Source organism: Pristis pectinata, chromosome 12 (genome assembly GCF_009764475.1).
Source record: "Pristis pectinata isolate sPriPec2 chromosome 12, sPriPec2.1.pri, whole genome shotgun sequence".
In the NCBI taxonomy this organism is placed as follows: domain Eukaryota; kingdom Metazoa; phylum Chordata; class Chondrichthyes; order Rhinopristiformes; family Pristidae; genus Pristis; species Pristis pectinata.
In genome coordinates, this window is record NC_067416.1 from 27,667,941 (window position 1) to 27,686,755 (window position 18,815).

The 18,815-nt window shown below is 38.1% G+C and overlaps 1 protein-coding gene across 2 annotated transcripts in view; it reads left to right on the plus strand.

Annotated features, from left to right (window-relative positions):
* LOC127577001 (inositol polyphosphate-5-phosphatase A) overlaps positions 1 to 18,815 on the plus strand; it is a 426,171-nt gene that overhangs the window by 136,891 nt on the left and 270,465 nt on the right. For both annotated transcript variants that reach the window (XM_052027852.1, XM_052027851.1), the window contains exon 2: positions 15,973 to 16,014. In XM_052027852.1, coding sequence (XP_051883812.1) covers positions 15,973 to 16,014 — 42 coding nt within the window. The remainder of the gene's footprint in view (positions 1 to 15,972; positions 16,015 to 18,815) is intronic.

Below are 18,815 nucleotides of genomic sequence, written 5' to 3' on the forward strand. Positions count from 1 at the left end.
TTAAAACCTCGGGGTGTCTCAATGTATTTCAGCTAATGACGTACTCTTGAAGTTATAATATTGAGAATTATGGAAGAAAATTTCAGCACAGCAAGTCTGCACAGACAGGAATGAAACCAATGACCACACAATCTGCTTTTATGATGCTTGATGAAAGGTAGAATTGGCAGGACACTTGGGGGAGCTCCTGTGCTCATTAACCAATCTTCATTATAAGAGGGCAGAAAGACCTTGATTTAACTTCTCATTTGAAAGAAGAAGCTGGCAAGCATATGTGCTCAAGGTGTGACAACATTTCATTTGCTCCGAGTGCAAGATTTACGTCCTTCATTGTGTCCTCCAACAGGTTACAGGTGGAATTTTTTGAGCTTTGGTAACTACCACTGTGATGTAAAAGTGAGGTTACCTGGCGCATTCTGTGGTAAGCACACTTTAGAGGTTTATGAAACTATCCATCATACAGTCATGTCTACATCTATCACCTGGCAAGGCTTAAACAGGGCTGGAAGCTGCACATCCTTAAACTTGCTGTCTATTAAGACAGGAAGTTACTCCTCCTTTGACCTATTTCTATTTATCCAACAGTGTTTTCTCCTCTATCCCCCACACAGTAAGTTGTGCTCTTTTCCAACTCCATCCTTCACTACATCCTCCACCTCATGCTGACATTTGGAAGATATAAGGGTCAGCTTCTACCTACATGCTGATGTAATCTCACACTGCCACATCCTTCAACCTCACAACCAGATTTTTACTGCGGTATTGCCTACCTGAAATTAATTGTGGTTGAGTCAGAATTTCCCCGAATGGAACTGCAGGAAGATTGAGACCATAGCTCACAACAGTGGCAAAAAATTCCACTCCATTGCCAACACCAGCCACTACACGTTTGAATGTAATTAATTGTGGAAAGTGCTTTGAGATGTGATCTGATAAAAGTTTAAAAATGTGAGTTATTAAATTTTATTTAGTGCTTAATTAGGTAAACGTTGGACCTGATGATTCAGGATTTCTATGTATTTTTTTGAAGGAAAGTATTTGGATAAAACAACTGATTTCCTAGTACTCACCTCGCAATTGACATAAATATTTATTGAGACTCAGGTCCCAGTTCACATATAATGGAAACATAAATGGAACAAAAAAGATAACAAGGTCCAGGTGAACTAGGTTTATTATGAACAGATAGAAAATGATGTTTGAAAGCGTAATGAAGCACAAACCATGTGCCTTACACAAACAGCTGTTTCCATGGTTTTAGAAGCAAATAGAAATAATAGAATAGCATTAATATCAGGATAAGTCTATTACTACATGAAAGTGTTGGTATTTTTAATTAGTGAATAGTATGGTTGAACAATGAGTATGTCTCCTAGCTGCTAAAGTGCAGAAGAGATTTTTTCCCCTCGATGCCTACTGTTTTGGCGGATGCAAATAGAAATTATGTTTAATTTGTTAATAGAAGGAAGATACATGCCCCAGCATAAGTGCTTTCATGTGAGACCAGCTTTGTGTACTAAGCATCTGATGTAAATATCATTATTGGACCATCTGGAGTTCTCAAACCCTGAGCATATTTTATCAGACAACCCCTAATTTATGGCATGAGAAGGGTGAAAGATTTATTTGCAAATATCTTTTAAAATAAAATAATTGAATAATGTGTTTTTTGTACTGGATAAAGTTTGTCTAAACTAACAGGAGTTTTCACTTGGCAAGTGATATTTTTTGTCAAATAATTGGAAATATTTGTTCTGATTGTTTCGGTCAATTAGTTTATTTCTGTCAATGTTTTTTTAACTGTTCCTTCCTCCAAAACAATATTTTCCTAATTACTTTTAGTGTTCTTTTGCCATGAACTAACCCCAGCTGAGAAGTCAGACAGGCAACCCACTCTTAGGATCTTGTGTAGTCTTCTGCCATCAAGTTAATTTTCCTGGCTCTGGCTTAACGCCTTATTGAACTCAATCACACAATGCATTGTATCATGGCCACAGACTTTGAGCACCAACATTTTGTACTATTCATATCATCATCATTCTTAAAATACTTCCCAATCTTTGGGCTTCAGAATTCTACTAACCATCCAAAAGTTAATAATCCTGAAATTCGCAGTGTTGTAGCTTTATGATAGGCTGAGGGGCCGCTTCTGTGCTGTATGACCCTATGACTCACTTCACCCTGTTGAGTCTTAAGGCAGCAAAACAGCTGTTCAGCACCAAAGTAGAAAATCTCATCCACTGGGGATAGTCTGGTTTTATGCAGGACAAGATTAGCATTTCAGAATCAGAATCAGACTTATTATCATTGACATATGATGTGAAAGGTGTTGTTTTGTGGCAGCAGTGCAGTGCAAAGACATAAACATATGTAAAATAAAAAAATAAAGATGAGCACTCTACTACTACTGAAGTATAATGTCCACAGGGGAAAAGCAAAATTTTTCAAACAAAGAATTAGAAAATAACTATTCTATCATCTGGCAGCTGTCAGCCTTGGCTCAATGTCTCTTGCTTGTGGGATGGATGGTTGTGTCTTCAAGCCTCATTCAAAGACTGGGGCATGTTCTCTAGTTTGACATTTCAATGTTATAGGCAGAGTATGCTGCACTGTTAGAGATACTATTTTTCAGATGAGACACAAAACCAAATCCCAAACTGTTCTTTCAGGTGTTCTTTCATATAAGTGAATACATGGCATTATTTTAAAGAAAAGCAAGAGTGTCTCTCCTGATGTCTTCACTAATATCTACACCCATTAACATTGCAGTATAAAAAACATTTGCTCTTCTCCCTTATATTTCTTAATAGTAACTATATTTCAAATGTACTCTTATCAGTACAGGTATATAAATAAGATGTCATATAAATATCATATAATAAGATCTTAAATAAATATCATATAAATAAGATATTCTTTTTCTTTGTTGCCATTTTAGTAAATAAAAGCACAATGAGCACTGAATTCCTAGAATCACAGTCCAATGGTTTCCGAAGAATTTTTTTATGTTGGACAATCCTAATATTGCACTTCCGTAATCTTTTATTTTCATGCTTCTTCGGTCTGCACTAATTATCCCTCCCTTTTAAATAATTGCTTTACTACTGGGAACATTTTGATGTTAACCTCAATCCTGGGACTTATACCCTTCAGAGTGGTGGATTCTGATATATAGAATAACAGGTAGTGGGAGTAAGCATGCTTTGGCTGAGAGGGATGGGGAGGGGCTATCAAGACAAACCATCTCTCTTCACTCTTTATTCTTACTGACAACCATCTATCAAGAAGTGTTTACTTTGCATGGTGAAATTTGAGTGTAACTGTGGATTGAGGGCAGCGGTTTCATTTCCCAGCATATTCACAAACTAGAATGAAATCTCCGGCAGCTGGCACAATGTCATAACTTAAACTGATTTCAAGTCCTTTCCATCCAATTTACAGCTCTTTCCTTCTTCTGTGCAGATCATCCGATCGAAGTTGAGTTTTTCGATCTGCATGGAATGGCCAGCTGCAGAGTAAAAATAAATCAATTCATCATTCCTTTTTCTGCTGAAACTCTCCCTGCTGGCTGTCTGTCTCCCTGCTGCCTGAATGTTCTTGCTTCATTTGTTGCTTTGCTCACTCACAGAGTGGTAATCAGTTATTTAAAGCCATGGCAATTTGTTCACATTTCACTTTTTACATGAAAAAAATTGCCAACTGATCTAAAATCAAGAAGCTCATTGTTTTTGTATAAAAGTGAATTTGCTTTTATACCTTATTCCTTAGGGTAATAATTGTGGTCTGGAAATTCTTCTATTTGGGAAGAGTGAATTAAATAGGCAGTACAAAACTAGCCAATGAGTGTTTTCTCCCTGGTGCCCAGTGTCACAACTTCTAATATGCACTAATAGACACAAGGCTTGTGGACAGATGTGCACCAGGACATGCCTTACACATCCAACAGGCGCAAAGGAATTTCGCCTGCTCATTCTGCAATTGTGAAGGAGGTGGAGGAACCTGTGGGTGGCAGGAGACCTCAGTGGAGAGAAGCCTGTGAGGAAGTAGGGTGGGTTAGGCCACCGGTCAAGAATTGGCATTGGAATCAGTCTTCTTGAACTGGGTTACATAAAGTAGGAAATTGGTAACGTGGAGAATATAACATGCTAAAGGCAAGTACAGTGCTTGTGTTTTAGTTAACATTCTAGGGCTTTCTCACACTGCTTGATGATTATCTTTTAGATAGATTGCTTAGAAATCCACCCCGGTTGGTAGCATACAGTATGATTACATAGTATAGACAGTGCTTCCAACCAAGGATGAATTTCTTGGCAGTTACGTTTTGCTTGCCATTTGTAATTGAGAAGTATGGACAGTGCCCTTTATGCAGTCCTATACCGATTCTACTCTGAACTGGTGTGAGTGGACAGGGCTGGTAACTTGCCCAATTCCTACCAAATAACCAAGTTTTAGATGCTGCATGTCTCCCCAGAATAAGGCAAGCCTTTTCAAAATGCCAGTGCCGAAACTGGGAAGTTGGAAGCAGAAGGACAGAAGGCTGGTGTGCCATGACTTTAATAGTCCATTATTCTGCCCTGCCTTTTCAAGATTTCCTGAACTATAAATCTATTAAAAATCATATTTCCTTTTTGAAAGCATTGATGTGTATTTCTGATTATTTTCAGAAGAGTATTTAAATCATCTATTTAATATAACTCCACTTTTAACTAAAAGATCATAATGTTGTCGATTCTATATTTCAAGTCAGGAAATGACAGTGAACTATATGTTGACAGTTGCTTGCTGAGTAATCTTTTCAGCTAAGTATGCTGCTGTTTCATGACATATGCACCAATACTGAATCTGGTTCTCATGCACTCAATGCAAGAAGTGGGCAATTTTTTAACGTTAGGCTCTGTTACATGCAGTTCCAACAGATAATATGTTATGATTGGTGCTTGTTTTTGAATCATTGTTTGCTTGGAAGTGCAAACAGCATGCTGATTGAGTAAGGTGAAATAGGGAGGCCTTGTATGAGGCATAGCAAACCAATTGAGCGGAATATTCTGTGCTATGAAATGCATAGATAGAATCTACAGGTGGAAGCTCACTATTGCTTCCTCAAGCGATAGCCTGTGGACTAAACTGAATGCTAAAACATCATTACACAAAACTTTCAAACTTTTAAAACCTATAACAATTGGTGCTTTTCATTTAAAATATTTGTTTTACAGTATTATTAACTATTTTATGAGGCTTTTCATCAACCATGATCCAATTTACAAGATTTCTTTATTTTATTCCTCTCAAAATTTTCCAGAATTGCATTATAATCAGCATTTTCCTTGCTGTAGTTAAAATGAGGAGAACAATTCATGGTATTATAAGATCAATAGCTATGTGTTATAGACTTTTTGGTCCCCATTCCTTCTGAAATAATGTATGATTCTGTTTGAATCAAGTTTGTATATAGTTTTGCATATAACACCTTCTGACTATTAGTGAATCACTATCTTCTTGAATGCCAGTAACAGGACACAGTGTGTTTACATGTTTTTATCCCTGGGACCTACATTTCAGTCTGGTCCCAGATAAAGGGACATAAGTCTTTTCTCACATTCTGCTGGTGTGTAAGGCATTTAGCCATCATGTCTTTATTTCCTGTAACTATATACCCATGTCATTATTCAACATAAATTAGCATTAGATCAAGTGGAATCAGAAATCTCCTGTGAGGAATGGAAGAAAGTCACCATGATCTGGTCAGACATGGTGAGTGTGTTCTACAACATTGCTTGAATTTGTGTAGTGCCTTTAATACAATAAATTAGATGTGCCGCCAACCTCTCCCCAGTGCTTCACAGGAGTGTAATCAGCAGAATTTGGCACTGAGCCACATAAGGAATGCCAAAACTGCCAAAGTTGACACATTTTAAGCACTGTTATAAAGGAGGAAAGGGAGGTAGAAAAACAGACAGTTTTGTGAGGGAGAGCATTCTGGAAGAGTTGAAAAAGTTGTCAATGGATCATGAAAATTTTGGATGGAAGACCACAGAAGTGAAAGAATACACCTCAAATGGTTTCCTGTGTATTATACCTTATTTGCACTCATAGCAAAATCAGAATCAGAATCACGTTTACTATCACTGACATAAGTCGTGAAATTTGTTGTTTTGCGGCAGCAGTACAATACAGGAGATAAAGTTTGGAGAATGCAGATATTCTCCAACTCCCTCAGTGTAATAATTCACAAGTAAACTCTAAACTAGGAAAGTCTGGTCAATTTTACCCAATCATGTTGATAGAAAATAAATCTGCCCGAAGAAATTTTTTGTCATTCATAGTAGGTGATCTTATCAGTAGATAGGTGCAATTTGCAAATGACAATGATAAGAGATGAGCTTGTCATTTTTATTTATGATGAGGAATTTTACAATTCAGTATGAGTAATCAGGAAACCAGTTGGAAGTAGCTGTGGCATTAAGTCTGGCCATTTCTTTATGTCTGATTCTATAAAGCCTACATGCAGTTACCCAACTCCTGCAGTGAAAAAGAAATTTCACTATTTCTGAAAAATCATTTGATTAAATTGGAATTATTTTGGATCCTGACCCAAGTCAGCATGTCTTTTCTATTGAGGAATACTAGGAATAGTTACTAAAAGCTCTTGTGAACCTTATCACACCAAGAGAAATCAGAGCCCAATTACTTCAGGTAAAAGTACACTCCCTTTATATTGTTGCTAATCTCAGTGAATCAGTTCTAATGTCCTGAACCTGGATTTGATACCCCCAGAAAAATGACAGCAGTTACTGTGTACAGAAGCTATGAACATCAATATTGGATATATTTGAATCCAGATGAACTCATCAGCTTAGTGTTGTTCACTGGGCTAATGAGTTCATCTGGATTCAAGCAAGTAGGGCTGAAATGTAGCTAATTGCATTTCTCATCAGTGAATAAATGGAAGGCAAGTGATCTCCATAGTCATTTGCATGAAAGTAGCAAGCAGAAAGTGCATTTTATTAACATACATGCCATCCTTGGCTCCTGCTTATCAGCTGTCCGTTAAGTTGATAGTAACTTGAATGAAACAACCTGGCTGTGTTAACACCAGCAGCTTAGTTGAGAGATAAAGGGTGTCAATGTGCTCAATTTGACCAATAATCATTTCAGACTAGATGAAGAAAGCATATCCAACCACTCATGAACAGTGCCTACGGAGTGGATCATAAGAAAGGGAAAGCAGCTTCCAACTATGGGGATGATCAAGACCAGAGGCAGGTCTGGTACATCTTCATACGCCAGTCTGCATATTCAACATTTATTCTGATGAATGCAAACTATGCAGTTGTTGGACGTCAAACTGGTAGCATGATAACAAATGAAATTCTGTAGCTGCATAGAAGTAAAACTCTTATCAGTTAAATGGAAAATATTGACAGGTTATTTTCATAAGCGTTTTATCACCACATCATTAACTGAATAGGTATTGTCATTACATGCCTATCCCTCAAATGGAAATTAGCCTAAAAGTTGTTTGGCACGATCTTACTTCTGAATTCTAACCTAGATTCTACACAAGAGACATTTAAAAAAAATAAATCCTCAGTTTAAATTTCAGAATATTCTTATCAAGTTTAAACTACCAAATAATGACAGTTTTCATGCAGGGCAATTAGAGGAGATCTGTGCTGTTACATTTTGTAACTAATCAGTTATTACATTTTGCCAGCAATTTACTGAAACTCAGCACTAGAGTGGGAGAAGTAATCTGAATAAAGGGCAACAATCACAGTTAGGTGGTGGTGATAACCTTGAGTTTTAAAAGTTTAAAAATTGTAAAAGTAGACAAAGAATGAGGTACAAAAATGCCTGAAAATTACTGAAGACATGGAATTCTATTAATTAGTGCTGCATATTTTAATATAGTAAAGATTTAGGGAGGAGCAAGCATGTGCCATATATCTAGAATTTGCCACAAAGGAATGCACTTTAATATTACTGTAGCTTTAACATAAAAGAAATGCTCCAAATCATTTCAGAAAGTTGGGAAGAAAACTGGCGTGGTCAGGAAAAGAGAAATTGTAAAGGCAGCCAAAAGCTTGTTTAAACATGTGGTACTGGGACTTCAATTTTCTCCCTTTATAAGTTGCCAGTGAAGGGTGCACTGTTGATAAAATTAAATTATTTTTATTTTCTTTTGAAAAATATTCACAAGAGTGGAATTCTAGTACTCTTTTGTCCTGCATTCCTTAACACCAACTTGTAAATTGCCTTGGAGCTACAGGTGACCACAAGCAGGCCAATTTGTTTTTTTTAAGATATCAGCACTAAAATCGGATAACAGAGTACAAAAACTGAATTTCATATGAATTAACTATTATTTTTGCTTAAATATGTCTAAGGAAAAAGGATCTTACACTTATTCTGCATATTGTCACTTTGTGCAAATAATTCAAAGCACTTCACATGGTGAATTTGCTTAAGCAGAAGTTTTTTTTATACAAACTAAACTTTATTCATAATAAAAGACAAACTATATACAATTACAAAACAGTGCAAACCTTTACGTTCTTGTACAGATCATTCATTAGTGTTACCTTTTTATTTAGAAAGCAGCACCAATGCCACATGCGTGGCTCCCTGGAAGCTACTTGGTCCTGTATTTACAATATTTAGGGGCTTTCTCGCCTGTCCCCGCCCCTCCCTCTCCAGTGGCAGAAGAACCCTAAACTGTAGTCCTTCCCCACCAAGCATTTGCGTTGGCTGCACCCAGCTTCAGTGCGTCCCTCAGCACGTACTCCTGCAGCCTGGAATGTGCCAGCCGGCAGCATTCCCCTACGGACATCTCACAGTGCTGGAAGACCAACGAGTTTCGGGCAGACCAAAGAGTGTCTTTCGCCGAGTTGATGACCTTCCAGCAGCAGTTGATGTCCGTCTCTGTGTGCGTCCCCGGGAACAGCCCGTAGATCAGAGAATCCTCTGTTACGCTGCTGCTGGGGATGAACCGTGACAAGGACCCTTGCATCTTTCGCCACATCCTCCTCGCAAACCTACAGCCCGCAAAGAGGTGGGCGACCGTCTCGTCCCCAGCGCAGTCCTCCCGGGGGCAGCACGCGCTGGGAGTGAGGTTCCAACCATACAGAAAGGATCTGACTGGGAGGGCCCCTCTCACCGCCAGCCAAGCGAGGTCTTGGTGCTTGTTGGTGAGTTCTGGCACTGGGACATTCTGCCAGATGGTCTGGACAGTCTGCTCAGGGAACCACCCCACAGTATCCATTGAGTCCTTCTCCTGCAGGCACTGCAGTATGTTCCATGCTGACCACTGCCTGATGGACTTGTGGTCAAAGGTATTGGTCTGGAAGAACTTTTCCACGAAGGACAGGTAACGAGGCAGCGTCCAGCTGACTGGGACGCTGTGAGTTCTCATTCTAACAGCTTTAGAAGAAATGGGAGGCAAAATGAAACCAGCTTCAGAAAGGCTCTTTGACTAACTTCAGTGCACCTTAAGGGAATGTGAACAAGAGCAACAGATCACATAAGATGTTTAAAACCAACAACAGTGGAATTGATGTCAATGCAAATTGATAATGGCTTTTATTTTTGGGTCAATCTAAGCTACTGGCAGTTTTAGCTGTGAATATTTTAAGTGGTGGTAATTGCAGTTTCAAGTAGGAAAACCTTGTAATTGGGAAACAGAGGTTGGCAGTGTGAAATCAATTCTGCTACTGTACAACAGGTTGTTTTGTGTAGCCTGCCAAGCAGGGCAAGAGAGGCTCTGTTATCTCTGTTCTTGTGCATGATGATGACCGCCAATAAATTGAAAGCTCTGCAGAATAAGTGGACCATTTATTTAATGTATTCCTTGTGAAAATTTAAAACCTCATAGGAGTATTTGCTTCATGCTGGGCTGGAGCAAGTACAGTCAGTGTGAGCATACACTGGGGTAAGGTGGCCCTTGCATGCTTCAGCATGAAGATACCTTCTAGTACAGCAGATCTATACAGATACCAAACTTTGATATCACTATGTTTTTCACAAAGAAATTCTTCTTACTGGCATGAAAGTGCAAATACAAATGCAACCAAAATGTATTTGCAAAGATTAACCTACAGCTGGGGATTCTTAACAACACAGCTCCCTGTATTTCACCCATCAAGATAAATTTGAGTATTCTGCTATTTTTTAGATAAACAGGAGACTATTCTTCACATGGCTAGTTTCAACGTGTTATTGTGCAGCCTAATTAAACCATGAGGCTTTGTTACTATAGCAGTAACATAAACACAACCTTTTATGTAAGTGCAGTTGGTCACATTAACTGCTTGGCTTAACATGATTTGGTTACCACAGACAACGAAAGCAGAAAATGCAGTGAGTGAATTTTGCAGAAAGATAAATAAAGCTATCCATCATTTTTTAAACTAAAATTATATGAGCTATAATATTATTTAGAAAAACTTCATGAAATACCCTTGAGTGTTTCATGCATTGCAGCTATCTTGTCTTGTATTTATTATGGAAGGAGACCTTTCAGCCATCAAGTTGATCCCATTCACTCCATCCTACTTCACCTCTCCATATTTCCCTGTATCCCTACAATTTTTCTCTCTCACACATGTCCATTAACTCCCTTTTGATTCTTTTTGCCTTTAATCTACTATAAAGGTTCATTCACAATAGCCATTTAATCAACCAGCACATCTTTGGGATATCATAGGAAACCAAAGCACTTAAAGGAAAACTCCACGATCATGGAGAGAATATGCAGACTCCATGCAGACAGTACACAAGGTCAGGATTGAAACCAGATCCCTGGAGCTACAAGGCCACAACGCAACTACTGCACCACCCTCCAAATGGATGATAGAATTCTAGATTAGATTAGATTAGTTTACTGTCATATACACCAGGGTGCAATGAAATTCCTTGCCCGCATGAAGCTCACAGAGTAAACAGTATACATAGTAATAATAAATACAACAATAAATACAACAATAATGAGCACAAAATAACAGAACTGTGGAAAGATTGTAGTGCAAATCTGAAGTAGTTCAAAAAGAAAAGCTAAAGTGACAACCATGAAAAAATCAAGAGAGTGGAATTAAGTGTACGAGAACACAGCAGCACTGGTAGGAGGATGTGAGAGGTGATTGGTGAAAAAAACAATGATTGAATATTTTCTTGTAAGGATTAATGTAGGCAGCCTGTGAACCCACTAGGTAAGGTCTGAGCAGGATTGACAAGACAATTGTCACATCTCATATAACCCATTTGTACAATCTGAACCTGTTTTACTGTGCTTCCTGCTATGTAGATTTGAATCCTTCTGCTGACTGCATCAGCTGGCAATTGCAATTCATCATTGAGGATATTTTGTGTGAATCTATTGCAGGTGCATAACTGGAATATGGTAGCAAACATTTTTGCAATGTTAACAATGAAAAATAATTTAGCCTAGTTTGACACACAATGGTATTTATTATTCCGATCTTTTCCAGTTTGATGTGGCTTTAATGCTGAAGGCTATTTCAACTTCTTTCTTTTCCCACATTCTGCCAACCTACAGCAATAATGAAAACTTGGATTTATATAACATATTTAATGTAATGAAACGTAATGCGAATTGTTATTGAACAAAATATGACATTGAACTGCATATTAGAGCAGGTGAGCAAGTGATATCGCGAGGTTTTAAGGAGCATACTAGAGGTTTAGGGAGGGAATTCCGGAATATTGAGGCAAGTCTGCTGAAGGCATAGCTGCCAAACATAGAGAGAGAGACAGACTGAGAATATGCACGAGATCAGATCTGGGTGAGTGCCAGCTGGAGGAGGTTAGAAATAAGGAGGTGTCCTTAAATCATGGAGGATTGGTGAAGGGGACTTGTTATGATTCAGACAGTAGAATTTCAAGTGTTTCAATATTTGAAAAAGATGCAGGGTGGAAGGTTGACCAGGAAGGTATTGGCATTGTGACAGCTTTTGGACATGGTCAGGGGTTCACTGCTTAGTAAATGGAATGCAATATACAATAATTAGTGGAAATTTATTCTCATCCAATGCTGGACTTTGGACAAGGAGTGCCAAGTGATTTAGGCAAGACAGTGAAATGTAAGTTTGTACTTTGGAAGTACAGAGAACATAGAACATTACAGCACAGTACAGGCCGTTCAGCCCACGATGTTGTGCCGACATTTTATCCTGCTCTAATATCTACCTAACCCTTCCCTCCTACATAGCCCTCCATTTCTCTATTATTCATGTGGCTAAGAGTCTCCTAAATGTCCCTAATGTATCTGCCCCCACAACCTCTGCCAGCACTGTGTTCCATGCACCCTATTCCCCCTCCCCCAGTTAAATACTTTCCCATATCGTCTGTTCCTATCCCTCTCCAAGGCTATGACAAAGGTCAAGGAATTATGGTCACTATCTCCAAAATGCTCTCCCACCGAGAGATCTGAAACCTGATCAGGCTCATTGCCTAGTACCAGGTCCAGAATTGCCTCTCCTCTAGTCAGGTGAACTCAGTAGAGTTTTAATATTTTTTACCAGTAACACACATCTGGAAGTTTTGCCTGTCCCCCCATTCTTTCATCACAGCTGCCTGTCCTTGCACTTGTCTACGTTGTTGTAGAAATGGGACACTATGATTGGTTTCAAAATTCATGAGATAGATTTGAAGACCTCTTCCGGTACCCGTTATAGGCTTATGCACACATGACCATCGCTAAGAACAGGCATGACCCTGTCTACCCTGGCTCTCTGCTTCCTAATTTTAATCATTTTGATCATTATTGCTCCCAGCCTGGATTTGTATTGAAGATGGATCACTTGGTTAGGTATGATGAAGAAAAGAGGACTATGATTTACATAGTGCCTTTCCTAACCTTGGAAGGTCAAATGAAGCATTTGGAGTGTAGTCGCAGCCATAATACAGAGAAACATGGAAGCCAAATTATACCCCCAAGGTCCCATAAACAGTGATATGATAATATCCAGATAATTTATATTGATGATTGAAAATCAAAGAACTGTTATGATGAAGAGTCTTCAACTTGAAATGTTAATTCTGTTTCTTCTTGCACAGATGCCACCTGAGCTACAGCATTTTCTGCTTCTTTATCTGTTTTGATGATCTTAGTTGAGAAATAAATATTGGGGAGCAATCTGGACAGTTCTTCAAAAAAGTAGCCTTGCAATCATTTCTGAGAGTGTCGATGCAACGTTGCTGTAATGTATCGTACAATTAATGGAACCTTTAGCAATTTAGGGCTCTCTTAGTTCTACACCAGAGTTATGACCTTGCACCTTATTGTCTACCTACATTGCACTTTCTCTGTAACTGTAACACTTTATTCTGCATTCTGTTATTGTTTTTATCTTGTACCTCAACACACTGTGTAATGAATTGATCTGTATGAACGGTATGCAAGACAAGTTTTACATGTGACAATAATAAACCAATTTACCAACCTGGAATTGGGTCTTGAACTTCAACTTGTTGGCCTAATGTTAGTAGTAGGGAAAGTAGTGAAATCTAGAATGAAGGATGCAATTACCAAACACCTTGGTAAGAATAATAGGATTGAGCAAAATCAGCATGGATTAATCATGGAGATTCATGTTTGGTTAATCTGTTGGAGGTTTTCAAGGATATGGTGAATAGAATAGATAAGGGGGAACCAGTGGGTGTGGTTCATATGGATTTTCTGAAGGCTTTCAATCTGAGGTGATAGATCAGCCATGAACTTGGTGAATGGAAGAGTAGGCTTGAATAGCCAAATGTCCTTCTCCTGCTCCTATTTCTTATGTTCCATCCTCTCATAACTTTGTGACTCACGGAGAAGTTAGAAGGCCAGGATTTGTCCATTATTCTCTTTTGGAAATGGTGTGTGAGTGGGTTAGTCGGGAGGTGCTTGATCTTGTGGGTGGCAGCAGGGAAGAGATTGCTGGTAAAGGGAAAATATTGTCAGTAAAGATCAATTTTTGTTTACTTCTCTAATTTCCCACAAAATCATGGATTCACAGAAATTGTACAAAGTCATATTTTACTGTCAGTTCCCTATGGTTAGAAGTACTTAAAGTAAATATTGAATAATTGCTCAGGAAATGATTTCATATTGTAATTGCTGTATTCCTGATGAGATCCATTTTAATATTATGGTTATTACTTGGGAACCAGCTTCTGCAGGGTAATGGTTTGTAAGGAGGAAAATGGGTCACTGCTGTACATCTAGATCTGAACAATTTGTCAACAGCTTTTAAAAGAAAACCTGCCAGATTGGATTGCATCAGACATGTGTTTTTTTTTATTAGTAAATTACAACATCCCCTCTGAAATTAATTGAAATTTGGAACATGCATAGATTCTAATGATGTTTTTCTGTGGATTTTTATGCTTCTCATGATGGTTGATGAGAGTGTTAGAGTACAGCTATTTGTACTTCTGTGGGCGATTCTTAACTTATGTTGAAACAAACATTCGTTCAGAGTTGTCGTTATTGAAATAGTAATCTGTTTCTCCCACCACAGATGTTGCCTGACATGACTGGAGAATATTTCTAGCATTTTCAGATATCTGAAACCTGCAGGATTTTGCTTTTGTACATGTATCAGTCAGGTTACCAAAATTACAGATCATCCTTTGTGCAAGGGATTAGTAAAGTGCAGTATTACCCAAGTTTATTGTTTCCATATGCTTTTTCTGCTGAATTGAGGTCAAGCATACTTTGCATTGAGAATGAATCATGCTAAGTCTTGAATTGGGAACAAGAGAGTTACTCAACTGTATGCTGACAGTCCCTGTTTAGAATAACCTAATTAGATCTGAAATGGATTCATATGGGGCGGTTCCATGTGCTCAGTCTGACAAACCATGTTCTTTCTAGATTATATGACAGCTGACTGTTCCTTCTCCTCTTTCCTATACTGAAGCCATGTTGCCTAGGTGGCATAAGAATATATAATTCTACATATTCTGGAGTTCTGCCTTTGTATAATATAGATTAATAAAATTTAATAATGCAATAATAGGTTAAATGTTACTTATCGCGGAAGATGAAAAGAAATGCAAGGAGTCAGTGTGTCAGTCAGCAGGTCATGGCATTTTGGGTGGGTATCCTCAAAGGTAAAAATCCTAGTAGTTTCCAATTCTGACAGACTGACCACTTACACATTTCCAGCATTTCCTGTTTGGCTGACAGTTTTCTAACACTGTTCCCCTTCTATTTTCCCGGTGCATGATTCCAGACTGGATACTGTCATTAGTAAATTTAAGACCCTGTTACATTAGCATGTGTTAACCAGGAGATTGAAGTAGCAATGTTTTCAAGGCAGGTTTAAAATGCTGTGTCTGCCTAGCTGAAAATAAGCTGATTAAAAATAGCGCTCGAAATTTTGGAGATTTAATATGTTTTAGATAGCTTAATTAGCAATTGCTGTAATCACTCCAATACCAGTCAAATGCTTCTGCCATCAATGTGCAATATTAAAGACTGCTATAAGTAATCTTATATTCAACACTGTAATTTGTTCAGCAACAGGGTGTAATTTTTATACACCTTGTATGAGAGATAATACCATTTTCAGCAACCTTTCTCATTCAGCTGAGTGCACATCTTCATACCCATAATCTTGGGTGTCATCTTCTTTGAAGTAAAACCAATAAACTGCTGCACTGCTCACCCAGTCCCAAATGTTCTCCTCAGTTCTGTGGAATTCGACAGTGTAGATGGAAATGAAAACTGAGTTCATTAGCTATTTTCTAGAGAAGGACTAAAGTGATTTCTTTTTGTTCTAAACAGCTTTCTGTACCGCTCTAAAGATGTATAGTTCCATTTCGGTAAAGTAATCAGCATTCTCAGTTTGGTTATTGCCACAGAAGCAAATAAAAGCTTTCAAAGGAAACCTCCTTTATGTAATCCTCAAATGGCTATGTATACTTTATGGACACTTTGTTTATTTTTCTTTAATCTTTTGTGTTTTACAGCCTGAAAACCTACAGAAGAATTGGCTTCGAGAATTTTATCAGGTAGGAATATTTGTAAAAACTATTGGAGACTTCCTCCCCACTAGAATACTGTAAACAAAAACAATGGAAATTGAAGTCACAACTGAGAAACGTTATGTAGATTATTGGTGTTATGTCAGGTCACCTTTAACAAAATATTTCAATGTAGCATGTTTTGAGAGGAGATGAAAATGTGTTTTAATTAAGAACTCAACATATTACTATCCCATTGCCTGGTAATGATATTTTCTTTTGATGATTGCTGACATTCAGAGTTTACATTTCAAACTTACTGTCACATCACTCAAATGGAATCGACTCCTAAAAGGGAAAGTCTGGTCACCCTGGCTGTAAATGTTGCTCTGATATTGACCTCTTTTTAATTAAACTTCTTCTGTTCTTTCTCTAAGTATGCACTGACTTAACAAAATCTCCTTAGTGTCCCAACTAATTACAGCACTACTGGTGTGCTTAAAATAATTTACCAGTGAGGACTGACGTGCTGAAACTGATCCTTCCATTGTTTTGAAGAATTTATCGGGCTTGCTTGTAAAATGCTTTTACCCTTGTGCCTTAACCAGATTCACTATTTGTTGTCTAATCGTGTGTGGCATATACTGTATGCATGTGAATTTTCTTGCAGCCCTGCAGTTCATAATGTGTGAAAGATGTGAATTGATAAGCTCTGGTGTTGGTGGGTGATAAGTTGATCACTCCACTGCATTGTATCTCTGGAGAATGTCCAAAAGTTGATTGGACTATGTATGATGCACATGAAACAATAACAGCTGTAAATCTGAAACCCTGAATTAATCTGAACAGTCAATTAATATTTACAAACTCTGAGTTTCATGGATTCAATTATTTCTTGATCCATTTGGACATGGTTCTTTATCTTCCTGGAGATCCATTGTTTTACTATATTCCCTTTGTTTTGCCATTATATTCTCAATTTTATTAGATTAAGTGCCAGGAGTGGCACGTCTGACTGTATGTAATGTGTTTGAGTCAAGAACTCAAATGTAAACATTTTATTGTTTGAGTTATTGAAATGTAAAGAAATGTAATGTGGTTGTTATCAGGTGCTATAGAATATGTAAATAGATGCAACATATTCTACACTTGCTGGGTACATGATGTTTTCAGTAGACAAGCCTGATACATTGCATCCCCTTTATGTATAAATGGAGGAGATTTCAAGTCACACTTACCTCACCAAAAGAAGAATATAATAAAAATGACAAAGTTACTAATGAAGTGGAATAATCCAGTGCAGAGTAGTGTCATAGGTGACATGACATCATTAGAAAACACCAAGAAGATTGTGGGAATATCAAGTTTTTCTTCAATTGTGTATGATTTTTCTGTTGTTCTTGGCAGTAATATCAATAGCAGTTAAGGTTTAAATCATGAATGCAGTCCGCCAAGCCCATATTTGGTTTTAAAGTTAGCACCTGCAGAATTCGATGTGATGAATCTTATCTCATACACTGGATAATGTACCCAGCAGCATAAAGAAGCCTTTTTATTACACCACACAGCAGATGTAGTAACTGCCATATTTGGTTTGTGTTTGTTTTAATGATAAATGAATTTCAAGACATTTCTCTTTAAAAGAAGGTTGGGTGCAAATATATGTTTTAGTTAACAAGTTAAATGTTCTGTTAATGAAAATAAAAGGGCCACAGGATCGGGTTTATCTTAGGCTTTCTTTGAGTGTTAACTGCAGCCCCTATACACTAATAATATAGAACAATGCCAGGCCACATGCTTCATGCTTATGGGGGGGAACTGCGGCTTTGGTCGGATAGTGAAACATTATGGACTGAGGCAGAGAACTTTGGTGGGAGGAAAGTTTGTCATTGTCCAAAAGCAAAATACTGGCCGGTTTTATTTCAGCTGCTCAAGCAGCATCTATGCAGGGAGAAGCAGAGTCAGTGTTTCAGATCAATGGTTTTTCAGCCAGAATTGGGAAAAATTAGAGTTTTAAAAGTTTTAAGGTGTGGTGAAAGGGGGGGTGGAGCAGAAAGAATGAAAGAAAAGGTCTGTGATATGTTGGAAGGTAGGAGTGATTGCCAGCAGAAGATGTAATGGAGTTGGATGAAGGAGAGTGATTAAAAACCAACAGTGAATTGCAAGTTATAACTCCAGTGGAGGTGTAATATAATCTGAAAATACCAGAAGAAAAAACTGTTAGAAATGTAAGACGCAAAAGCTGGGATTGCTAATGATCTGACGTTGCTCTAGATTCAACACTGAATTCTACAATCAACACTTCCAGCTTTTGCAGTTCACATTTCCAGCTTTAGCTGTCTTTTTGCCATAGGTATTGAAGGATGATTGATTGCTGGGTGCCAATTCTAGTTAGAAGCTCAGGGTAGAGACACCTGCCAAGGAATTGGATTTCATTAGTTTAGTGCACTGTACAATTATTGTATTCGTACTAAGATCCAATCACTTTTCTCAGTAAAAAAATTGTGAAATTGGGCATAAGAAGATTTGAAACAGCACTTGGAAGGTTTACACCCTGAAAGATGTACTAAGGAGGGACCTTCAACAGGAGGAACAGAAACCCATTGCAATCAAGCACTTTTTTTCTCACTGTACCCTGCGGAAGGTCATCAGATCTTAAAGGACCAATCTCCAAAGCACACAGACAACCTGAATAATTGTTGGCCATGGAGCTGTGGGAAAACATGAAGGAGGGGAGACACAACAATCATCATTGTGTATGACTACCCAATGCCTTCCTTCATACAACCAATCATCCGGGTGCCATGAGTGATCTAAGGCCACAGCAAGGTGTGAGCTGATCAGTGAGG